General features: G+C 40.3%; 1 protein-coding gene across 3 annotated transcripts in view; it reads right to left on the bottom strand.

Moving 5' to 3' along the window:
• Nucleotides 1-10447: 10447 nt before the first annotated feature.
• GALNT15 (polypeptide N-acetylgalactosaminyltransferase 15) overlaps nucleotides 10448-26002 on the bottom strand; it is a 29608-nt gene continuing 14053 nt past the window's right edge. For all 3 annotated transcript variants that reach the window (XM_030967612.1, XM_030967621.1, XM_030967629.1), the window contains 7 exons: nucleotides 23902-24069; nucleotides 23173-23290; nucleotides 22221-22415; nucleotides 17376-17507; nucleotides 16250-16345; nucleotides 15348-15485; nucleotides 10448-14399 (listed from right to left, as the gene is read on the bottom strand). In XM_030967612.1, the coding sequence (XP_030823472.1) occupies nucleotides 14253-14399; nucleotides 15348-15485; nucleotides 16250-16345; nucleotides 17376-17507; nucleotides 22221-22415; nucleotides 23173-23290; nucleotides 23902-24069 (994 nt within the window). In that variant the 3' untranslated portion in view covers nucleotides 10448-14252. The remainder of the gene's footprint in view (nucleotides 14400-15347; nucleotides 15486-16249; nucleotides 16346-17375; nucleotides 17508-22220; nucleotides 22416-23172; nucleotides 23291-23901; nucleotides 24070-26002) is intronic.

Raw genomic sequence — 26002 nt, 5'->3', positions numbered from 1 at the left:
CCTTGCTGTCACCATTTTGAGCTGTTTGCACCCGAGGTCACCTCTCCAAAATTCTTGGCAACTCACCAGTCCAGCACAGGTTTCCTGTCATGCAGAAAGTCACTGCTGTGCCATTGACCATGTCAGTGAGTGCAGCCAGCCAAGGGAAGCTCGCTCTGAAGGCATGCTGGTGTGCAAAGGTCAGAGCAGAGCTGCCCCATCCAGGGGTGGTCATTTTTTATTTTTATGTCAAAACAGAGATCTTTATCTTATTGTTTGAATGCTGAAGCTGTTGCTTTAGGGAAAGATCCAGCTCCTGTTGTTTTTACCCAGACTGAGGGTAAAAACAACAGGAGCTGGCAATAAGCCGCTTCTGTGACCTAGTCAGGCCCTTTCTTGCTCCATGGCAAATGGTTTTATTTTGGTCTCAGTTGTCCTTCTGGACAAGTCAGAGGACAACTTTTTGTTACATTCAGTACTTCAAGTAAAAGATTTCCATCCACGGGATCACTAAATAGCTACATCACTTCTTAGCATGATCTTTATGTATGTAGTCCTGTGGTATTTACACAAAATACAAATTTCTGGTATACTTTTAGTAACAAAGACTATTTCACACTGCCTAGGAAAAAATTATTCTTTTCAAGGGAGGTTTTTTTTTCTTTTCCAAATATCTTGAAAAAGATATTGTTTAACAGTTTTTATTTCTGCATGTCTGTTAGTAGGTCTGTTGTTGATTCTTTCCATGAAAAAATTGTGTACCTATGCAATGCAATACCATCTTAAGGTATTTGGTTTTAGACAATAGCAAGACTGCATTATAGTGATAAAAATTTATCATTTTTATCACTATAATGGATTAGAACTGATTTTGTAGCCTGTGATGGGTTTTAAGGTTATTGTTCATTTAATTACAAAAAAAAGTAGATAAAATATGAGCCCCTACTTATCCTACTTTTTCACTTACTAGGGTAGAACACATTTGACTTTTATATTATGCAGAGGCTTCTGTGGCCCCCAGTGCACTGCACAGGTGTTCCCACATTGATGGATTCTGGCATACATCCCTTAGCTAAAACCAGATTTTGAATTTAGGTATGTAAACAGTCCAGAGGCAGAAATCCAGACAAAACACCTGTCAGTCTCACAGTCCCTTTCTTGCAGAACTACTCAAGAGGGTCATTTCAGAGCCAGTAAGGAAAGCTCCTGTGCTGGAGGCTGAGCTGAGCTGTGGCAGCAAAATATGTCAGTGCATCAGAGCAGGACTGACTGTCCCAGGGGCAGAGCAAGGGTCTTCTTGGTCCCATCCCATCCCCAGCACTGCCCAGCATGGTCAGGGCCAGGGCAAGCATTTGAGGATACTTCCCTACAACCCTCCCACACATTTTGAAGGTCACAGACTTCTTGAGACTGCTGCATTGTTGTTAAATACCATGAACAATATATATATTTCCATGAATTTGTCTAATCACTTTTTGAATCCACATCATAAAATCCATTGCATCCCATGGAAAGGAATTGCCCAAGTAAAGTGTGCCTTATTAAGAGACATGTCTCTCTTTCTTTCGAACCCATTGCACTGGGCTTCATGTAAAGGCATCTTTTGGATAGGAAGAGACAGTTTTCTGCTTTCAGCTCTCTAGCCTACTGAGGACTGTTAAGATTTTTTTTTCTTATTTTTCTGCACAATTTTTGAAAGGGAAATATGAACTGTGCACAATTCTAGACATGGATGCGTTATGCATACATTTGCATAGCAATATTTGTTCTCTATTCTGCTCTCTATTTTCCAAAAATTCCTAACATGATGTTGTTTTTTGACATCTGGTGTGCACTGGGCTGACATTATCTTAGAACTTATGTTTAGTTAAGGAAATAAATTTTTGGAATCTAAGTCTTAGAATAACCTTTCTTTCTCCTCCTGTCTCCTGCTCATGGCCTGGGTGGTTTTTAGAAGATAAGGTGATCTAAGGTACCATGGATTCAGGTAGTTTTCCTGCTAGTCCCTCCCACAACCTCCTAACAGCAGCTGATGAAGGTGTGCAAGCTCTATGCATTTTGGTAGGACTGTCCAAGACTGGTTTATGTCCACTCTTCCCATCATTTAGATGGCTTTATTTGTTTAATTTTGTAATGTGTTACTTCCCTTGCATGTTCATTTTATTTAGCCCTATTGCACTTCTTACATGACTTCATCTCTTCCTTCAAAGCTGCATCTGTGTGCCTCTCGTAGTTCCTTGTCTTTGGTACAGTGGCTTTTCTGAGGGATATGTGAGTTTTCTGGGCAATGAAGCCTTTTATTTGAGTTAATGCAGTTTTTCAAGGTGAGATTTCTTTTTGTTTTGAATACACTATTTACTTTCCTAAAAGAAGTGGGGAGACTGCCCAAGATGCACATATAGAATAGTGTGCTTTTTGAAAGGGCAAAGAATATTTTCTTTCATTCAAATCTACTATTTCCTTGTAACTTTATTTCCTAGTATTGGCCCTAAGGGGGGAAGTCTTAGCCTGAATAAATGTTGAATGCTAAATGTGATAGACTGAAGGATTTGTGCTTTTCCTTGTGACGAAGGGGTTAACTATAACTCACAGTCTCTCTCCTCTTGCAGAACTACTCAAGATGAAGCTATTTCTTGGAAGAATACCCTTAGGAAGTTAGTGACCTAGAATGAGCTTGGCATAGAATTGCCTTTTAGCCTTAACTGTGATATTTGCTGCTGCAGTCTCCTAGACAAATGGGTTTTGACAGGCTTTGCAAACAGCCTGAGGTCAGAGCCTATGAGCTTTCCTTGGGCAAGTAAAAGCTGTGGAGTTGGGAAATTAATGCATTTCTTGAGACAAACATCAAAATTCCCAAACCTGGGGATGGTGCACCGTGAGACAGTGACAGGCAAATGCAATCTCTCACAGGACTGTGAAAAGGACATGGCAAGCAGAGAAACATGGTCCTTGCCAGTGATGGTTCATAAAGTTCAAGCTCTGCTTTGAACTGGAATGAAGGCTGTATTTTTAATATTCCTTGACACAAGGCCCAGAAGAGAGCAGGTGATGGCACACCAAACTGGCACCGTGCCTTGGGCATCAAAATATGCTTCTGTGGCCCCTACATCTTCACCACAAACTGCTTAGCAACCTAGAGGTGGGATTTTGCTGTGGAAGCAAGGGAGAGCAGCAGAGAGAGCTGATAACTAAGCTTTTCCTATGTGGATTTCCTCTATGCATACTGAACCGAGGGTAGTGGGGCAGTCTGAGGGGGATGCAATGATTCAGGATCCGCTTCTTTCTACTTACAAGAGGAAGGATTTTCTTCCCACCCCAGTGTTTGTTCAGGCACCAACCCCAGAATTTGTTTCTTGGAAAACCTCACAAGTATCCCAGTAGTTAGGATTGCTTGGTTATCTCCTGTGCATACACAGGTGGGGGGTGATGTATAAAAGATGCATGCTGGAGGAATTTAATCTGTCCCCTAAAAAACACTCTGATTCTTGCAGGTACTTAGATCTCTTTTTTTCCCCCCTTGATATTTGTTTTCAAGTTCAGGATTTTTGTAATTGAAGGAGAGTTCAAATAAATCAGCAACCAGAGTAAATGCCAAACGGCCACAGTTAAACTTTCTCAGTGTTTTAAACTAATGGACCCCCTTCTCAATATATTGTGCCTAACAGGATTTGATTGTGCTTTCTCAGACAGAGGATTTCTGTCAGTACCTCTGCCAAATGCACGGTCTCGCAGAGGGAGGATTTGATAGAGATCCAGGTTAAGTCAGCCTCCTCATTCAGAGACAGCAACTGCCAGCCCCACACAGGCTGCAGCAGGGCCACCCAAATGTCAAGTTTCCACTGAGGAAGGCCAAGTTCCCCATATTCTTTTTGATTTTTGCAGCCGTAGCAGGGCTGTGTCCTTGGGTTCTTTCCATGCCAAATAAAGCGTCTGCACATTTTGTCTAGTTCGTTTTTGTACAGCTGAGGTCTTTATAGCAGAGACACCTGCAAAAATAGAAGTCTGAAGAAACAGATCCATTTCTGACAGGTTAACCAACCTGAGGAGTAAGAAATTATTGTGCTAGATCTGTAAATACATTTGCAGCCTGCCTTGCAAGGGCAGCTTGTGAAAATTAAGCTGGCTGGGAATATCCTGAGCCCTAGGCATAGAGCACCCTCTGAGACACAGCTAATATAAAATGCTCCGAGGCAGATCCTGCCATCCAGCACAGCTCTGTAAATCTGGAGTAACACAGGGTGCTCAGGGATGTTACTTCAGATCCACTTCACCCAACCGAAGAGCAGAATTCAAATGAATTACCCATGAAGAGAGAATAAAGAACATGTACAGTAAATAATAAATTTCTGGGTTTTCTGCCCTTCTGTGACTCTCTCTCATCAATGTTTCAGCCTTAGTCTGAATGCTGTTCACTGTGTCAGCCAAAAAAACCAGACTGAGCAAGTGCATTTCAGTGTCGTTCACATCTGAGGCTGTTAATGGCTCAGGGAGAGGCAGAAGTGCAGACAAAACCATGATTTCTAAGAGCATGACATTGTCCTTACCAGAGCCATAATGCCTCAAGACACATTCTATGATGGCTCTTGGTCAGATACAGTTCCCATTTTGTTTATTTTTTTATCTCTTGCAGAACTGAAAAATAGGTAGGAGAGAGGGGAAGCAATTTTTCATTAATAAAAATCAGTTTGGTCCCAGAGTGTCAATTGAAGCATTTCAGCATTTATGAAATGATTCATTTTATTCTGAAGAAGTCAATATGAAGTCTCACAGAATTTCTCAACCAACACTATCCTGCCACCCAGGGTGGCACTTGACGCCAACCTTGAGTAGTTTTGTTCCTCCATATTTTTCAAGGGACGTTACTCAGTGCATAATGAATCTTTTTCTATATTTTCTTTCATTCTTTACATTACAGTTTAATTCTCTCTATTCATTTTATTTCAGCAGCTGTACAAATTGCTATTACAATACCCTTCAAATGTAAGGTACCTGATTAGAATTAGCCTCTGTCACCATAAGGTGACCCTGCTTCATAAGGTCAGGCTGTGATCTCCGCTGGATGCACCTGAACACTCCCCTGCTGTGTTACATGTGTTCTTGCTGTTCCTGAGTAGTTGTCCAACACTAACTTGGGAGCAAAACACCTTGGTGAGATTTGAGGAGCTATATCCACACCTGGAGCTACATCCATACCTGAAATATCCTTTTCAGAAAATCTGAAACTACTCAGTCTTATTAGTCTACTTTCTTACTGGGGTGACTGTCCTATTTTAAACTTCTCAAATGTTTTTTATCAATATGAAATACTGTTTAGTTTTGCTCATTCTTGCAGTTTCCAAGTCTTTACTGTGCAGATTCTTTCCCCCATTTCCTTCCAGATGTAGCATATTGTAATTCATTGCTCGTGACTGCCAAGAAATGACATTTCCAAGACTGTCCATAGTGAATGAGATGAGCCTCTTAAATAGGGCAGGGACAAAACCTCAGTTACAGATTTGTGCATCTCTCTGACATGTCCAGCCAGAAAAAGAGAAATCTTGGTCTCAGTAGAACAAATGACCACCTGCACATTCTCACTGTCTGAGAAATACCTCCTCCATCTTGTCAGTTCTGCTGGTACTTGCTTTCCTGTGTTCTCCATTAGGACTGTCTTTTTATTGCCAGAACCAAGAAAAAAAAGGATATGGCCCTCCTGTGTTCTTGATAGCTGTAGACTTTTTCCATATGTAGGGGGTTTACTAATTTTGCTATTTATTTCGCAGGTTTGTTTTAAACATTTTTAATAATAGAATAGAGTTGCACTGATGAGACCTAGTATTGGAGCAGGTATAAATTGTTCTTGCCCTTTTTGCAGCTTAATATTCTCTTCTGTTTAGAGTGACAAATCCTAGATCCACAAAAGTGAGGGGTTTTAATAGTATGGGCGCAGCTGCAATGATCTGGCAAAGGGATGCAGACAAAACCCAATATTTTTTTGCTGTCAGGAGTCAAAATGGGAGTTAGCTGGAGGGACAGATTTTCATAGTGTGCTGTACATTTCCAGTGTTTATCAGTCTTCCTACTGAGAAGCAGAAAATTTGTGGTTTTACCTGTCATCAAGAGTCACCTTGAAACCCCATAATGAAATATCAATAATTGAGAGTAGCTGTTTGCTAAAAAGATTACTGACAGGCATGAAATAACAGTTACCAGTAGCTTGAATGTATTTTATGTCTTGGACATTTTCCTAGCAGACTTCAGTCTTTCATTGAGTTTGGCAGTAGGAGCTCTGGATTTGGACACCTATGCACAGAAGAATAGTAGGATGTTTTTTGGGGTGCTGGAGGGGAGAAAGTGGAGCTTTTTTTAAAAAAATCAGTGTACCATGATGTTCCTTGGTTAGCACAAAAGCATAATTCCCTTCACAAGTGGAGAGGTCTGCTTCAGTTTATTCTTTTTGCAGTATGCTGTATATAAAGAGAAAGAAGATGAGATAATTCTTCCTGGAAAAAATCCAGAATCTTAATTAAATGGCATTTTCACATTTATTTCTTACTGGCTGGAGTTCATGGCCATACTGGCCATACTTGCTTTCATGTTAAGAGCTTTCCAGATGACCTTCTCTACAAATGCCTTTTTTTCTGCCACTAGAGGTCCTAAAACCAATAAGGAATGGAGACAAAACATACCTATTAATTTGGGACTAGAACATTTTCACAAGCTGGACCTCAGTGTCTGGTCCCTGAAACCCAGTGTGGGGGACAGCGTTTTTTACTGTTAATGTTAAGTAGACTGAAGGAAAGGCATCAGAAGTGGATGCAAAAGATTAGAAGTCACATTTCTCTACCTTGGCATGTTGTCTTTAAATCCAGTGTACTCAAAAATCACCAAGTTTCTCAAATTCATGAGGTCACTTTATGATCTGTAGTCTTTCAGATAGCACATCATGTTTATAGACATCTACATCTCCTTTTTTTTAGGCTTCTTGCCTTTTGATTCAAGTTTTCATGCTTTTCACTCTAACACAGTTTCTAATTCAAAGTAAAAATGAGGGATGTTTGAAAATGGACATTCTTATGTAAGCTGTTTCTGCCAATAGCTGTAACTTCATTTAAATCAACATAACATCAACGTGAACCACATGAGATTTGACACTGTTACAGAGGCCTAGGTCTGAGAATAAAGACTTAGGTCTTTAAAAAAATTACATCACAAACTTCAAAACCCTTTCTGTAATTCATTGCTACTAAACACAGCAACATTTGCTGATAAAGGAAATAGCCTAACTTTGAACTCCAATCAGAGATTGTCAGTTGTTTGTTTTATGTACCTGGTTCAATTTTGCTGCTGAGGTAGAGTCATTTATTTAATGAGCCATCCTCATTCTCATTTTCATTGCTCCCACTTTAGGAAGCAAATATGAAAATGTAAAAAAGCCTTTCCCTGTCAGGCATGTCATCAGGAGCCAGTACTTGCAACATAAACCTGAGGCTTCTGTTATTGTAGTAGCCCAGTGAGGTTGTTCTGCAGTCCTCCAGTGCCATAGAAAGAAATGGATGGAGGTACTTGGGAACTGAAATTAAATTCTCCTCTGCCCATTTGCTGCTTTATTCTTTCTCCCTGTTAAAAATCAAATACTGATTTTCCTAATTTTGCTGAGTCTGCAGTTTTTGCTGGCGTGTAATTGTTGTAGACATGTTCACAAGAGCTAGCAGTAAAAATCCAGGAAAACAATTTTTCATCAAAATTTGCCCACATATTGAAAGTAAGACAGCTCAGAGGAAAAGGTTGTTTTTGATGGGTGACAAGGAAGCAGAGCCCAGCACCTTGCTGTGGGCAGCCTGGCCTGGGGACCTCCCTCATCGCCGCCTGTGTGAGCATCCCAGCTCTGTTCCAGAGAGCAAAGGAACTGGTGGGTCTCACTGAAAGCAAATTCAGAAACCTTGGAAACTCCTCAAAATGGAATCACCACTGTCTGCCAAGTCTGAGCATTATGTTACATCTAATCTTGAATCAAACTGCCAAAATTGTATATTTTATAGAAAATATGGATATCTTCTTGCAATTAGCAAATTATGGTCTCATTGTTCTTATTTTGCTTATCAAGTTCTTTTCCAGTGTCAAGACCTATTTTGTTTCACCCTTTCCTCTAGTTGCTGATTTAAGAGTTGTTCTTGGCACTAGAGAATCTTAAGAGTTCTGTCACGGGCTGCACACAGAAGGTTGTTCCAGCAGCAGGAGCTGAGCCCAAACCACACAACTCAAAGTTATATCCTTAGCGTCAGCACTGGGCTCTGCTCCTGGGCTTGTGCGTGTGCGAATCTGTGCAGACACCCCAGACTGACCGCACTAGGAAATTAATGTTTCCTTTGCTTCTGCAAGCAAAGGAATCAACAGCAAAATGCCCTGGAGAAGTGGCTCTTGCCACCATCTGTGAGCTGGCTGTGGCAGCCAGGGATCCATCAGCTGGACTGCATGGGCTCAGGGAGCATCAGACTAAGTGGTCTTCCAGGCTCTGTGGTTTGTTGACTGATTTGTAAGTGAAGGCAGCTCTTGGCATCACAGGTGATAAGTTTTTGATAAGTATGACACATACACAAACTAGGTAAGACAACTGAAAGCCAAGGGTTTACAAGACAACATGCCCAATTTGAAATTTACTGCAAGGCTTACTTTTTAATTGACATGATGAATTCTATGAGTCTGCCCGCTTGAAATATTTTGATTATTAAACTCTGTTTACTGCTTGGCTCTTGATTTCTAAGCAGGCAAAATGTGTGCTAATAAGAGGGAAAGCAAAAGAAGACTACACTAATGCAATGACCTGTTGTCTCTGCAGGACATGTTTGCATCCTAAATTTTGATTTGGCTATAGCTTTTGACCACTTCCCAAACTAGATGTATAAAGGGTGATTGACAGAAGCAGCCTCCCAAGGGCTTGTACACAGGCATGAATGTCTGATGTTCTCCATCCTGAATACCTGATACATCAAAGTACCAGTTGATTTTCTTTCAGAGCTGCAATTAATTTTTTTGTGTAATTATTATTACAGTAAGTGATAAAAAAGAGACTGTAAAAAAACCCAGTTTTCACTTAATACCATAATAAGAAGTGAATAAAAAATACCATGAAAAATACAATACTAAGGGATGTAATCCTTTATGGCTCATTTATGCCTATAACAATGTAAGTGACATTATTAGATTATTTGTTAGCAGTCTGTAAGACTGAGGAACTAACAAATGTGGAGCAATCTTTTGAGTAATTGCACAAATAGATTAGATATTTTAAAATATATTTAGGTTTTTTATGATATGCAAATTTTCCAAAAAGTTAATCACTTTCACCTTTTTCTCAATTTGTAACACAAAATTACCATTGGTGTAAATAAATATCATTATAGTATTACCAAAGGTCATGGACTCTAAGAAAGGTCACTGTGCAGCTACTTAGAAACTGAGTAACGCATTCAGCCCCCAGGCTGGTCTGTCTGTAACTTAGGTTCAAGCTAAGAAGAACTTTGCAAACAATCCTGGCACCTGTGTCTGTTCTGTGTAGTGAAAATTCTGCTGCAGCCTTCCAGCCTACTCAGCAGAAAGAGATAGAAGATTTATTATTAATATTAGAGTTAACATCTTCAAAATATTATAGAGACACTTCTGAAAATTTAAATTCCTATTCCTTTGGGACCAGATCATGCTTTAACACAGCATCCTACACAATGGGGTCTCTCAGTCTGTGAACAAAGAAGCTGTCTTGGAAAAGTGTGCTGTTGGATTTAACTCATTTGAGGAAACTGCAGATGGTAGCAAGTTTGTTCTTGGCTGTCATCTCTGTGCCTCAAGCCAGATCTTGGGGGAGTCTTGGAAGAGCTGGGCACCGGGGTTGGGCTCCTGGAAGGGATTTTAGCCTGAGTACCCTTTGGGATTATTTGCTTTCCATTTAACTCCTGTTTAAAATTTATACATTACATCTAAATTAATTATCAAGAAACCCTCTCTAATCAGCAGAGAAAGGAAGCATTTCTAGATAGTGGTTTACCCATATTGGTTAAATACTTGCCATTGATTACCTCTGGAAATGTACTCTGCTCACCAACAGAAGAAACTTAGACAACTGCCTAACTTGTGACTACTGTTCAGGTGGCCCCAGTTAACAGAGGTGAATCCTGTTCCACGTGTTTAAAGCATAATCATCCCCAAGAGTGATAGCTAATTTAAAAAAATCAATTAAAAATTAGCAGCTAGAAAGATAGCAAAACTACTATGGCTTCTATCTCAAGTCGTGTAGCCAGATTGTTTTTCCAAAACATCTTTCCAAAGCACCTGGTAAATAAGCAGCTGTGAGCTGCCTGAAGGGTGTGCTGGAGTTCACACTTTGCAGGGACTCTGTGTTTGGAGTTCTCATTCAGACCTTTCCAATGAAACCAATGGAAATTATGGCAAAGGTCTGCAAAATCAAACCCCCTCTAAGATGCTGACAGGGGCAAGTCCTCCTGTACATTTCTGTAAGACTGTCAGGTGACGGCTGAATGAGGGTATTGCCACTGGATGCTTTCTGACTGGGTTTTTTGCAGACCAGCTCTGCTGCAGCATGAGGAAAGCAAGACATTAACAAATCATAACACAATGAAGGAAATAAAAATATGTTTCTCTGTGCACTGATACACTTTATTCAGGGCAGACACGTGCAGTTTGCATAGCTTAAAAACATGAGCTTAAAAACACGTTACCTATTTGCAAGACACTCCTTTTTTACTCTCTTCAAATATGTTTGCAGTTTGACTCAAACTGCTTGTGATAAAATGAGATACAAAGTCAGAATCTGAAAGTTATCACTCATATGTCACCTTCCAGCTGTTAGGGAAACCTAGGTTGTTACTGTTCTTGTCTAGGATGCCTGAATGTAGCTGCATTCTTTGCTGGGGATATTAGAAATGGAAGCTATTGCATTTCAATCAGCAGACAGTATTACAGCTCAATGAACATCTTCAAGGCAGCACCTGAAAGCACTTACACGTGGACTGAGAGATACCCTCAACATTTCTGTGCCACAGGATTTAGCATGAAGGTTGACAAACCTTCTATCCCTGTTTCGACTTCAGGTTAACACATGGAGAGGAATGCTGCCATTGTTTCTCTGTGCCAGTGATGGCATCTCACCTAACAGGACAAAGCCCTGCAGCCAACACCAACTGCATCAACTGGGACTCGCTTTAAAAGTACTCTGAATAGCATTTCAAGTCTTTATTTTCTTCCATTTTCCATGAGCTGGGAGAGGAATATAGGTTGTTTAGTAAGTGCTGTCAACCAAAATGTGACCTGTTCTTGAATCTGACCTTTTAGCTCAGCTTCATGGGTGGGTTTGGCTCAAAGCACTGTGCCTGGATTGCAAAATTCAAAGAAACAGGTGGAGTTACATTATAAGGTATTTATTTGTGTTATGCTGGAATTCCTTTGCTCTTGCCTGAGGCTTTGGAAGCTTTCAAAGTTTAAACTACTTCATTCTTGCATGAAACATTTTGTCCTTACATTTTTCTCCTGTCATGGGAATTAGCGGAACCTGAAATGTTGACCATGTCTAAATAGATAACTGAAAGTAATTCTATGTTTTGTGGTGCTCAAAGCATCATTGTGTGCTAGTATTGCATGAAAGATGGGTAAAAGTAGGAAAACATACCAGCATGCTTAGCCACCACTCTTTGTTGAGCCCAGTTCCACGAGGAGAAGAGTTTATCTGATGGATGTAACCACAGGGGCAAAGACCAAACGACCACAATGAGGTAACAGTATTGGTACAAGCCATATAGGAAGGAAAGTAGGGAAAAACAGGGATAGATGTTTTCCTTTTTTTTTTTTTTAATTTGTGTGTACTAAGTTATGTTAATATTAAAGGGAATTGTGCTTCATAATCCATGTCCCCTTCTGGCTCATGCTCTGGAATTTAGTTCCCTTGGAAACCAAACACACATTTACTCTGTTACTAAGTGAAACAAATGCATTAACAATTATTCCCTAAATGGTACTGCACCATAGATTTTCATTTTATTTTTTGAAGAGGTATTAGGTAACATATTTTTCTATGATACATATATCTACTGCAAACCTTCTTTTCTAGGTTTTTAACACTATGTTAAAAAGTAGTATAAATGAAGATGTCCATGTCTCTGAAATTCCAAACATTTCCTCTCTAAACCAAAAATCTTTTCATTCTTCTTTGTGATAAATATCACTTGTGGTCAATCACCATATTTGTATACACATTTTTTAACATTTACCTAAATTCTGGAGGAATTATATTCCCAGTGTAGTGTCCAAAATATAATAAATAATACATAATTTAAAAACCTGGCGTAGTCATAATTTAAAATAAAGGCATCACATGTCATTAAAACAGCATTTTACTCAGCATTTATGCAATTAAAAGAAAAATCTTTTCTCACCCTAGATTTGGGCAATGGTCAGGTATCACTTGTGCTCTGGAAGAGGTTGCTATCATCATCTTAGCTGAAAATTAAAGCATTTTCCAGAATGTCACAAGAAATTTTAAATGACACAGCAGAAATAGTAATAGATTCTGATGCTATCAAAGAAAGCATAAGTGGTAATCAGGATGATTGGAGTGATGCCTGAACACAGTGTGGAATCTTTAGCACTCAAAGTAGACAGAGAATTAGACATTGGGAGATGTTTTGGACAACACAACAGAGAATACTCTTCGTGTCCTGTCTTGTAACCAATTTTATATGTTTGATACCAATTTATTATGATCTACTGAGAGCAGGTAACTGGAAGGCTCTAAGCAGAATAATCTGTTACTCCTTCCTTTCTCTGAAGTTTAAACAATGTGCTGTGTATTAAAAAAAACCCCACAATTTTCTGTCTCTTGAAAATAATGCAAAACCTAAGTGAGTTTCATTAAAGATGCCCTTCTCCTTTAATATGTACAAAGGATTATGATTGATCAGTACTATTAATCAGACATGGTGTTGATGTGCGAAGACTCCCAAATCTTCTTCTTTCTTAGCAGGCTCTTGGGAAGTGTCATCATTGACTTTATCTTCAAAAAGGAAAGTACCCTAATGAGATACTGAAGTGGAAGTTTACTTGGCTAAGTTCATACTGTGTGAGACCATTCTTGTTATTTAACCTCATCTCTCATTCACTCCTTTGAAAGACAGCAGGTCAGCAGCAATGCAGGCTCTACAGAAGAAGCTTCTTTAGAAAATTTGGTCTTTACAGGATCATCTTGAAGACCCACAACAGCAAGAATCTATACAATCTTCTTGGCTAAAACTGACAGCTTGAAAGACTTAGGCTGCAAGCAAATGGAAGCAAACCAGTATTTTCTTCCTAGGTAGCCACTGTTGAAACTGGCTGTTTCCCTTCACTTGCTGTTTTCAGCCAGCACTTCTGTTACTGCTATAATAATAGTAATAATAATAATAATAATAATAGTAAGCTCATCCCATGGCTTTACAAGAGCAAATGGATGCTGCCGATTCTTTCTATTCCCAAATAAGCAGAGAAGTTGTTACCCTCCTTACTACCACAAAAGTTTCCTGAGGAGTTGTCCTTAAATGTAATTAAAGCAACAACAAAAAAAGTTGTTAATATTTTAGTCTCATTCTCCTATCCAAATTAGACTGTGGACAAGGATTTACGGAAGGGTGTGCCAAACACTGAGGACTGTTAGTAGTCCAAGTCAATTACAGCAATTAATGCCTAATTAAGTGTTAATTTATGCTCTGTGTAATCTCACAGAGAGTAGAAATTTGGCTCAGGTTAATTGGAAAACAAAATTTTTGCCATTATGAGTGGAAACATCTATTACTTTCATACATACAAAACCTACTTTGTTTTATATGAGTCGAGGGCACTGTAAAACAAGGCTAAACTCCTGTCCTGGTTTAGCTGGCTTCCTCTTACAGTTTCAAAAATCGCACTTTTTTTTTCCTGTATCCTGAGAAGTCACAGCATATACTGAAGACAAGCTGTCCGGCAGCCAATTTTCCATGTTTCCATCAAAGGGCAAACTTAAGTGTCTTCTGCAATAGCAGAGTTGAGAATTTATTGATTCTCACAATCTCTCTATTCCCTGCTTCACAGAATAGAGGTTTTAGCTAGAGCTGGGTTAACCAGGAGCCAGGCTTTTAAACAAGAGACATTCCTGACTTGCCTGCATGCTGCAGCAAACACAAACATCATTCTTGTCCTTGCAGGAAATGCATCTTAAATCCCTAGCAGAAGTAATGTTAAACTTTTGAGAGTTGACCTCTGCAGAGACCTGCCAGTCACCTCTGATGCAGGCCATGGGAACGCTCAAATTGCCACACCTGATTTGCGTTCTTGTTACATGCACACAGAAACAAGTCCTTCTCATCTTCACTCTTTGCTGCCTCTATGCATTTGCCAGAAAGGACATGGACAATCATTCCATTCTACAAGATGAGAGAAGAAGAGAAAGAAAGAACAAATTAAAAGTAAGGGATTTCCAGTAAAATCTAGGCCACGTTTCAGAAAATTTATATACAATGTATTACCAGTAGTAACTGGTTGTTCAAATATTTTTTTAAGCAATGCTCCAAACACAATGATTGGATTTAGCTGTGTGCCCAGAGCATGGTGAATATTCATAGTTCCTTTTGAAGCTAACACGAGTGGTAGGTGCTGAGTTCTCTTCCACCACTGGTTTTTTCCTATGGCTACAGGTTGTCATCAGCACCACCTCAGCACTACAGGCCACAACATTTCATAAGGACCAGTGCTTGTCTTAGGAATCAAACCAAATTACAGTAGGACTGTTCCAGAGGATTGCTGGATACATACAACTACAGTAACTGCTATTTTCCCAGGCTGTCCCAGAGCATGACATTTTTCAGTCTTGTAGAGGAGTTCCTGCTCTGCTGGGTAAAGTTCACTGAAAAACAGTGAATTCCTCTAATAGGAAGTTTGCTCTTCTCTTACAACGCGGGAGAAAATTTAATGTTTCCCATTGTAAGCTCCACAAAGGGCTCTCATTTGGGAGGGGTCAGGATTTCCAAACCCTCCCTCAATCTGAAAGAAATGGGAAAGGATTTGCACTGCTCTTACTCTCACAACCACTGATTCTGATTCTATTCCAATAAGGCCAGTAAGACAAACAGGTAAAACAAAGACACAGGATTTTAGGTAGGATTTCTGTAGTTTGCATTTCTAAACCAAATGCTTTTTACATAGACAGTGTTAGTGGGCTAGAGACATCCTATTTTTTTTGGGTTAAAAAGGTACAGAAGTGAACTTTTCCCTTCAGGTACCTCATCTCTTCCTCACACACAAATCTGGAAATCACCCAGTGATCCCACAGTCACCATCAGCTGCCTTTCCCCCATGGCAGAGCCACTACTGACCTCCTGGACATCCCAGTGCTGGTTGCTGTTGTCTGTCTCCTTTGTACAGTTTTGAGGGATAACCTTCCCATGTCTGACATCAAAGCAAAGCCGCGGAGCAGAACCAAGCAAGATTTCCTTCATGTTATATTCAAAGTGCTGGGAAAGGAAGGGTTTGTTTGAACAATGATGGATGGACATCCCAGTTCATTTTTAAAGGCTAATTCTAAAGAAAATTTCCTGTACATGTTTGTTAAGATGCAATCCAAACATGAGTTACAGAGACCCAACAGCCTTGACCCTTTGAGCAGTTCCTCCTGCTAGCTAATTCTGGCATAACTATTTACCCAAGGAAAGGCTTTGTGAACTATGATTATGTGTGACATAAACCCACCCTGTCATAAAATTTTCCAGTTTCATAAATATTTGAACAGAAGGGTGTTTCTGAGTGTATCACATGCTGCAGTTTGAAATGCGCCTGCAGGTCACCCCGAGCTAGACCGATGCCAGCTAGGGAGTGTAAATGAATTTACCTCCTGCCTTAGACTGCAGTTTAGGCATTCATCTTCAGATTTAGTCACTAATGGGGTATCCCCTCCTTTATATTTGGAACTGTTATGTATTTTTTACTCACAAGCTTTTTCTTCCCCAGACACTACCAAATCTACTAAACAAATAAGTGTTTAATTTTGTCTTCTGGAGCAAAGTGTGAGTATCTGCCTCAGTGACACATGGGGACATTGGCATTTTTCAAATGGCACTCAGCTGTGCAAGAGTGGGCATTTTTGCTTTAGCACATGCTAATTTTGAACATGCCAGTATTTCCACTAGTGTCAACCCAGCCCCTTACATGTTGGGGTGCCTGTCTTCTGCATGGCTCCCTAGGTATGACACAGTGTCAATACACTCAAAGTATACATTACCTGGGTGGGACTGTCACTGCAAGGGGAGAGCTCAATAGACCCTTCTGCTCTTCCAGGCCTGTAATCTGCACAGAAGCCAACACCAGTATTGTAAAGCTGTAAGTAAAGGTTTATACTGAAATAAATCACAATTGGATACAAACAAAATATCCTGCAGCTAACATTTTGTGATTGTATCCCTTTATGATATATGATTTTGTTCATAAATCAGGCACCACTTCTTTTCTTTCAGACTTGATCTTGCGTATTGATCTTGCAAACTAATGTGATATAAAAGGCGGTGTTTCACCAAGGGTTAGTTACCCAGTGAGTTTTGTTTAAATTTGATAGATCCACTTCTGTGTTTAACTATTATGATAATTAAAATAAAGGTATTTAAATGTTTATGCTAGTGGAAAATTGCACTTCAATGGGACACTGTAATCAGAAAAAACACAAGATATTCCTAAGGAAAAGAAACATGACAATTCCTGTCATCCACATCTTACACTTTTCTCAAGCTAACTTTGAAAATAAAGAGCACATAAAATAGTAAAAGGACACAGTAAAATCTAGCTAAAGATAGCTGAGTGTGAATTGATTAGTAGACCTTGTTGCCTTGTTGGGGAAAACTCCCTTCCAGTAAGGCTGCTGGGAATAAATTAATATATAATGAATTATAATTATCAACTATGTATTTAAAAAAAAAACCAACCAGACATTCCCTGTCCTGTACATAGTCAGCCAGGGAACTGCTATTGCTATCACTTCTGTCCTTTGGGAATTTCAGGAATGAAGAAATCCTTTTTTTTCTCTTTGTGCACATCAGTCAGCACAGAGATATCTTGGCTGCTGTCACTTCTGCCATCTGCACAAGGCAACACAGTTTTTTTCCTTTACTAATGGCACCTGAAGAACCTATGGTTAGGATCCTCTGAGCTGTGACACTGAACTGAGTCAGACGCTCTGGGTTCAGTTCCTTGCTGGTTTTCAACATTTATGTGAGAATTTGGGCCAGCTCTTTGTGTTTTTCTTTCTCCTCCCACCCTGGTTGCATTGCCCATTTGGACCATTCAAAGACTCCAAGTGACACTGGAGTCTTTAAACAATGTAAAAAAGAAGATCATTATAGTGTGTTTTCTCTTACCTTGCCAGAGAATCTTGGTGTGTCTCCAGGTTGGGAGAGTTCAGGGTACACATTTGATAGAAACCACTGGAAATTTCTACAGCCCAGTCTCTTCTGTAGCTGAAGGCGCTCACTGCAGTCCGGCTTCTCTGCCTTTATGGAGAAAGGGAGAAAGGGCAGCAAGGTTACTGGTGTATTTGTGTTAGAGATGCTAGGAGTGGAAATGACTACACAGGAATTATTTCTACCACCTTTTCTATCCTGAATGTTATAGATATTTATATGTATCTCTTATGACATATGCAAAGGGGGAGATCCAGCTATAGCCCTCCTCAAACTTTGTGCTAAAACAGCCACAGTCTGGCATCAAGACAGAAGTGTTTTGGAAGTAGCATACATTGTGAAAATAAGTATGTCCTCTAAAAATTATTATTATACTGCAAGATAAGTCAGTCTTTGTCATATTTTTATTTTAAAAAGTCAGGACCAAGTTTGATAGTTGTTGCACTGAAATTCAGTGGGATTGTATTAGATTGCCATTTAATATAGAATTTTTCCCACTGATAAAAACTCAATTTCCTGGCATTTAACAGCCCAAATTATCCAATTACTGTCAGTCCTCTATGATCAGAGGGAATAAGTGATGACAGAATTTAACCCAAAATATAGTCTATCACCTATTATCTGTCTATTATCTGACAGTTACTAAATCTAATGAACAAAGGTGCTCTGCAGCTATAATACATAAAACCTTTCCTATGATTTCTCCATTTTCTTGAATTATAAAGACACAATATCAGCTCTCAACTTTCCTGGTAGTAAGTCTATTATGAAAAAGACAAATGCCTTCAACCCTTGGTGCAGCTACAGGCATCTGTACTGCAAAGGCTGACAGGCTGAATATTTGAGGGTATTTAGCACTAAAGATGAATAACGGGGTTCTGAAAAACTCTAAGCACTGTCTAATTCTGCAATTCAAAACCACACAAAACACTTTTCTAAATCTCTCAGTGCCCAAATACTAAAAACATCTAACAACCCTTAAAAGTTTCTCTCCTCTTTCTTGCCAGCAGTAGATTTCTCCTCTTCATGTTTCTACTTTTTAAAAAATGCAGTTTGGGATGGGATTCCAGGAAACTGGTCTGGATTTCTTTGTCAAAAATTAAAATTGGCAACATAAGCAGAGAATTGCCTGTAAATAACTTTTTCCCAGACCAGCTATTTCTCTGTATCCATAAAAAAAGGAAGAAAAGGACTTTGCAGCATGGAAAACACTGACAAATGAAGGGCCTTGGTGATCCAAGGTGAGGTGTTAGTCTCTAAAGGCAAGGATCAATCATTCCATGTGGCGCTTTGTAAACTCCACAGGCAAAGCTCAACAGTTGCAGTATGTTAAAGAGAACCTCATACTTCAGTGTCAGTCCTAGATTCAATAAGCATAACAACAAGGTTTAGCAATTCTGCACCACACAAACCTGTCCCCTAGAGGTTTTCTTGGAAAAAGGGAGAGAGAGAAGTAAAATGCTTCCCCTAAAAAGAGATGTTTCTCATGAGACCCTGCCCTGGCTGAGGAAGGCAGTGGCAGTAAATCTCATTTTATCATACTAGTTACAGTCTGCATTCGATGCTGAATAAATGGTGTAAATAAGGTAAAGAAAGCCATTGTCCCTGTAAACCAGTCTGAAAGGAAACTGTGTTTATAAATTCAATATGCAAACCACACAAGAAAAGGAGCAAAAGAGCTCGTGGCTGAAGTAGTAAAGGGCTGGGAAGAGCCTAATTCATCTGTTTAATGCTCACACCACAGGCATTCTGTGCAAGATGTGATTCAGACCATAAACCAAGAAGAGTTATAAAGCCACCTAAATGGGGGTCACTGGTTGTTTTCTGCAGTGAGCAATGGTGGTGGCGAAGACTCACAGAGAATTCTATAGTGGCCCATAGGTGGCTCTGCTCACCCTCTCAGCGCAATAAATCCCCTCAGGGCCCTTTGCTGCTGAGTGGCAATAATGTCCTTGCTTGCCTGTGCCTTTTGAATAACATCCCGCTGCACTGACAGGCTGAAAACGTCGGCTGTGAAAGAAAGGAACACACAAAAAGGGCCATTTATGTTTCGGTATGCTGCACACAGAGATCATAAAATTGATCATTTGAGGGAGCATCATACTCAGAAGTAGTAAAAGTATTCTGGCTAGAATAAACTCAGGCAAAAGGTCATGCTGCTTACAGCTATCAAGATGTATCATTGGTGACTGTAGTTTTCAGTAGAGAAAATTGCTTCTGAGCTGACAAGAAAAGCCTTCAGGGAATTATTAAATTATTTAAAGACCTCATTGCCCATTTTAAAAGGCTTGGTCTAGTGGCTATAAACCTTTGTGAATCAAATGACAAGCTCCTGGCCAGTGAAGTTCAAACCTGCAACACAGACAAGGAGGGAGGATCTTTTAAAAATATGTGAAAATAAGAGTAAAAAAGGAAACACAATAGTTCTAGACTCTACAATTTGTGGGCTAACTGGAGAGGCAGATCCACTGGTGGAGCATAAAGAGGTCAGGCTAGGCAGCAAGAGAGGAGTCACACTGATATACAGTCCTGTTCCTCTCCCCACTATAATGCAGCTCCTGCTGGATCTGGCTTTCTTGGGTGATAGCCAGCCCTGAATGACTGAGGCATGCAGGACAGGTATTACTGGTGCTCACCAGTGAAGGTGAGCTCATTAAAGCCATCAGGATTGGTGGCAGCCCCGGCTGTAGCAACCAAGCCATTGAGTTTGTGATCTCAAGGAGTGCGAGCCTGGTGAGGAGCAAAGTCAAGACCCTGAATTTTGCAAGAGCAAAATTCCAGCTGTTTAAGGAGCCAGTGAAAGAGATTGCCTAGGAAACTGTCCTTAAGGACAGAGGTGCTAACCAGAGCTGGCAGCTCTTTAAAGCCACTTTTCCTACAGTGCAAGAGCTCTCTATCTGAGTGTGCAGGAAATTGAGCAAGGCAGGCCAGAAACTAGCATGGCTGAGCAAGGATCTGCTTCTCAAACAGAGGAGTAAGAAAGAAATGCACAGACAGTGAAAGCGGGGACAGGTGACCTGAGGAAGGTGCAGGGATATGGTTTGGATGTGTCAAGGTGGGGTCAGGAAAGCCAAGGCAAAGCTGGAACAGGACTTGTCAAGGGACACAAAGAATCACAAGAAAGGATTCTATAAATACATAGGTCAGAAAAGATGCCCCCCCTCCACACCGATAACCAAGAAGAGTGAACTGGTGGTGACTGATATAGAGAAGGCTGAGTTGTATTCCTCAGTCTTTGCTGGCAGTCAGGTTTTCCATTCTCTCAAGACCCTGATCCTCGGAGTGAGTGGGGAAGGAAGTCCCTTGCCCTATAAGGGAAGGGCAAGTGGGGGATCACTTGATGGAACTGAATAGAAGTGAGGGCTTCAGGGAGAATTTACAGCAGCCTGCCAGTACCTGAAGGGGACTTACAAAAAGGAGCAGTAGTCTTAAAGAGAGCAGGTCTAGATTAGTTATTGGGAAGAAATCCTTTACTCAGAGGGTGGTGAGGCATTGGCACAGGTTGCCCAGAGAAGCTGCAGATGCCTCATCCCTGGAAGGGGATGAGGCATCATCCCTGAGGCCTCATCCCTGCTCAAGGCCATGCTGGATGGGGCCCTGAGCAGGCTGATCTAGTGAATGGCATCCTTGCACACAGCAGGAGAGCTGGAATGAGAGGATCTTTAAGGTCGCTTCCAACCCAAACCATTCTCTGATTCTATGAAACAAAGGAGCAAATATGAATGGAAAACTGCACAGCACCTACCCATGCTCTGCCTAAATGCTTTCAGTGAATTTTTTTCTCCTTAAAAGCCAGGCATTGTTAAATGAACAGGAAGATAAATGATACATTTTAATTCAAAACTGCTTACAAGTTTGTCTACTGCCTTGTAGAAAGAATATGATTACAAGAAAAGGTACTGGAGTCAGAGAATTCCTGAGAACTGCAGCATCATTAACATTATTAACAACATTAACTCCACCAACAACATTTCCCACAGCTGCAAGACTCCCAGTAAGCAAACATCCACTTGTTTGTAATACAAGGGATATACAGTTCGTTGACCACCCCTGATCTGCCATGGAGACTGTACTTAAAAAACAGGTGTGGCCATTCTGTAGTTATTGGATGGTGTGTAACCTGCAGATGGTTCAACTGTAGGTGCCTGCCAGGGCTACACCACACATCTGCCTGCAAGCCTGTCCTAGCTTACAGGCTGCTGGGAATCCAAATTCCTGGAGGAATATCTAGTCAGATGTCCTCACCATGCTTCTAATGAAAATGTAACTTGTAAATAGTGGTGTATTGAGGTCTGACTTTTTCAGTTCAGTTACTTCTGGATATGACAGTTCAGGGGAAAAAATGCCCTTTTTGCCCCTAGACCACCCAGATATGTTCCCTTCCAGGAGACACCATAATTTGTCACTCCCCTGTAAATAGTATTGAATATCCTCAGGAACCATATGAGGAAAACCAGTAACTGAGAATGAACTCTCTAGGACAGTCCTTTGAGCACACAGTGCTGCAGGCTTCCACTTCAAATGCATCACAACCCTCCATCAGTGACAAAGCAAACCACAGTTTGTTGGGGAGTCATTTGGAGAAGAGATTATACTCCATAAGGTTTGATAACTTCAGCACAAAGGTGAATTTAGGCACAAGTTTCTCTCTCTCCTTCCTGATCTCACAGCTCTTTCACTGGAGGGTTCAATAAAAAGATTATCCCCTGCATCTGACTGCATACAGACATCCCCATTCCTTTTCCTCTCCCTTCACCTATCTTAACACAAACCTTCAAAACAAACCTCTACAGATGTCTTTACCTTGCTGATTAAGAAAGCCACTGTGTCATGCTTGTAGAAGTTGTCTTTAAAGGGGCCCAGCCAGGTCTCTGCTATCCGGATTTTGTTCCTCACAATGGCCTCTTCATAGGAGAAAGCGCGGGGGAAGTGATTTCGATAGACGTGCCCAACTCGGGAGCACGGGATAATTTCTACAGAGCCACCACAGAGCCAGGTCTGAAACACAGGTGAAAGCACAAATAGAGATTACCTTATTTAGATTACTTTTATCTGAAAGGGAGAAGCTCCTTTTCTCTAGGCTCTGCTCCAGGAAATCCTGGAAACATCAGGAGCACTATTATATGCTTCTTCATACATTGCCCCCCACAGACACAGAGAAGACACTGGGCATTCAGACCTCTGATTTGACCCAGTATGGCTATTTATATGCTTTTATGTTTTTCTGTGAACAAAGAGTGCAGAGTAGTGGAGAGATCTGGGTGCACACCTTCCCTTACCTGGGACAATCAAAACACTATGCCCTTTGTGCATACAATTTTCACTGGTTTTCAATATCAGTTACTCTGTGTATTCAGCAAAAATCAATGCAAAGGATTTAATATAAACAATTTGCTATTAAAACAACAGGCTGGCAAAGAAATAAAGCTACTCTCCCTTTGATGCATGTTGACATGCCAGAATAGATGAGGCAGCTTTCAGAGGGTGCCAAAAGCAGTGACTCAGCCGTCAGGCAGATAGTGATAGCCAGCAAAACTTCCTTCTTCTGACATAATGCTCCTAACTCACAGCAGCTGCATGTTCTTGTGTAGTCCTGATAGGCTGTGGAGTGTGGGGATTGATTTCTGCAGGGAAGGCTGTAGTGTCCATAACCCAACATGTTCTGCACTGTTTTTACAAATATCTTCCTTTTTCACTCAGGTTCCTTAAAATTGCAATAGTTATCACATCTTGATGTTTTAATTAAGGTCCTTACCCTAATAGATAGTTCCAGGTTTTCTGCTCCCCACATGGTCATGTCAGAATCATAAGCTCCAGTATTTTGGAAGTAATGTCGATCCATGGCCACCACTGCACCAGCTACTGCAGGACTCCTGTGTAGAAAACAGTTTGGAAGTGAACACCTTGTTTATGGATAAGGAATTACACAGAGGGTGAAAATTCTGCCATTTCCATAGAGACAGTATTAGAAAATGATTCAATACTGCTCCATATCGGCTTGAAGGAACTGATTATCTAACCAAAATAAAGGACAACTGGAGTGTAATTCTAGGATTTGCTTGGGGAAGGGAGCTAAGAGGTGAATTATCAAATAAGACTCAGAACAGTGGGGAACATTGCACACATGTACATTCAAAACAAAAGATAAACAGATGATGAGTAAGACATCTTTTTAAACTCTGTATGACATGTCTTTTTCTTTCCCTACAAACCTCCACACCTCATCTAGTCAGGCTGTACTCTAGTTGTGTCAATGTGTGGAAAATATCTGTCACATTGAAAGTGTGACTGTAGTCTAGTTGGAATGATTACCAAAGGCCAAAAAACCAGCACAAACAAAAAAACTATCCCTTCAGAGTTATTAATTGAGCATGTGCAAGTAACCACACCTTTCTGTTGTTAGCTGGAAGATGACCCAAGATGACCCAAACTGTACAGTTTTGCTGCTGAGCTGAGCAAGGCACATTGTCTGATGGACTGTTACCTGATAGGGCTGATGGGAGACTGTCGTACCTTCTCTTCATGCTCTGGCACTGGTTCCCAATGAAAATCTAATTTCCAATCAAAAACACCTCGATGCAAGCCCACAGAGTGATAGTACTGAAAGGTCTTCCAGTCTATGATATCTATGACAGGGGAGACGACACTGTTTCTGAAAAAGACAATACCATTTATTTCCCAAACCAAAGCATAAATGAAGTCCAGTCCTCTCTCAGTAAACATTTGTTCTTCTCTTTGACACTGCCAAGCACAAGGACTCCTCTAAATGCTGAGTGCCCTTAGCTTCCCTGCTGACAGAAGCTCATGCTGGGGATTCCCATGCTTGTTGCATGGGAATACTGAGCATGCAGTGAGGAATCTAAAGATCAATAATTTACTGATACCCTGTCCCTTGCATTGTCATTTAACACTATCTAGGACTTGGTTAGGAATTAGCCATCAGAATTCTTATAAAGCTCTTTCATACAGAGGCCCCAGATCTCCAGGCTCTGCATGGATGCAAAGTTTGTAGCAGAAGATGATTTTGACCTCTCACCCTTTACCATCCTCTGATTTTCCTGTAAATGTTGCACACACTTCATGAGTGTGTCACATCAGGCCAATAAAGAGTGCACTTATCCTTAGTTTGTTCTGTTGGTTGTTTTGAAAAAATATTTATTACTGAGTTCATAAGCCAGTGTCTGTTTGTGTTTTATCACAATTTAGAATGCTCTTGCAAATGCACTGTCACAGGGTGGAATCTAGTTTTAAGAGCAAGAACAGAGCCATTACATTGTAAGTGGCAATCCTTGAATTTATTTCTAATTTAAGCTAAATTTGGATTAGTCTGAGAAGAGGTACTAGACATTTCCCTATGGCAAAGAAGTCACAGTATTTCACAGTGTGCTTGCACATCCTCTTGGAATTAACTGGTAGTTCAGAACAGCCTTCAGTGTTCCTTGTTTTCAGGTCAATGATATATCGCATTTGGAAATTTTCAGAGTATGAATGAAATGATATTAGGGACTGCAGGGAAAAAGTGTTGAAGAATAACATTATCCATTTATTTTCTGTTATGCTAAAAGGATAGTCTCTGGTCTCAGTGCAAAGGCTGGTCTATAGACAGAAGTTCTTCAGTAATATTTAAGTGGGATTAAAGTACACTGGAAAAATTATTATTGTTTTAGAGTAGGAATATCTATGTAGGAAATTATTCCCTAGGAAAAAACTTCCTGTTAAAACAGAGAGAAAAACATGAAATGGTCAGTTTGGGGGCAAAATGTAGATGTTTTTATCTCCTCTTTTAAGATGTATATGTTGGTCAGAAATCACAAGGAGAGAAATGTGCTTGAAACATAAGACTATCGGTGAAGAAAGGACATCTCAGAAGTCTCCAGTGCAGTGAGACATTTGTATTTTTCCATGGCAGAGGCCAGAACCAGCTAAGGAAGATGACAGCTCTGGGTTATGTTAATGAAAATATCTTTTGAAATATCTTCTCTGTCTCTACAATCACTAGAATAATGTTTTTTCAGTATCAGAGTGGGGGGGCGGGGGAAGCCCAACTTTATTTTTTCCACTGTTGACATTTCCTGTACAGGATTTTAGAAGCCCACAGAGAAACAGACTACTGCTTGCTAGTTGAGAGTACAAAGATGAACCATGCAGAAGATTGGTTTAAAATGACCCAGTTTTTTTTTTTCCTAGTAAGAGCAGACTGTCCTATGATGAGCTTAAGCCAGGAAGATTTAAAATAGAAAAGTGATTTTATTTCTCTGCTCAGGTATAAAACTATCCTTTATAATGTGCAATAATAAGCACTCTTAGAAAGAAGCATCTGGTTTATAAATAGGTGAGAAAATTTTATGGTCACATGCAGCATTTGCAGGCATATACATCAAGGCAGTGAGTTCCTGTCATCCTTCTCCAGGACTCAAGAAGAAATGGAAAGAAGTGACACTAAAAATAATAAAGCTGATATTCTTCCCTGATCCTCCTAATGATGTCCCTGTGATACAATTTTGTATCCATGACAGGAGAAACCACGCAGGACTCAAGCCAGCAGGGCCGTTTCTACTGGAAGCTTTACCCACTAACAGCATGCA

This window comes from Camarhynchus parvulus, chromosome 2 (assembly GCF_901933205.1).
Source record: "Camarhynchus parvulus chromosome 2, STF_HiC, whole genome shotgun sequence".
NCBI lineage: Eukaryota > Metazoa > Chordata > Aves > Passeriformes > Thraupidae > Camarhynchus > Camarhynchus parvulus.
The sequence above is the reverse complement of the archived record's forward strand: the minus strand, read 5'-3'. Positions and strand labels throughout refer to the sequence as shown.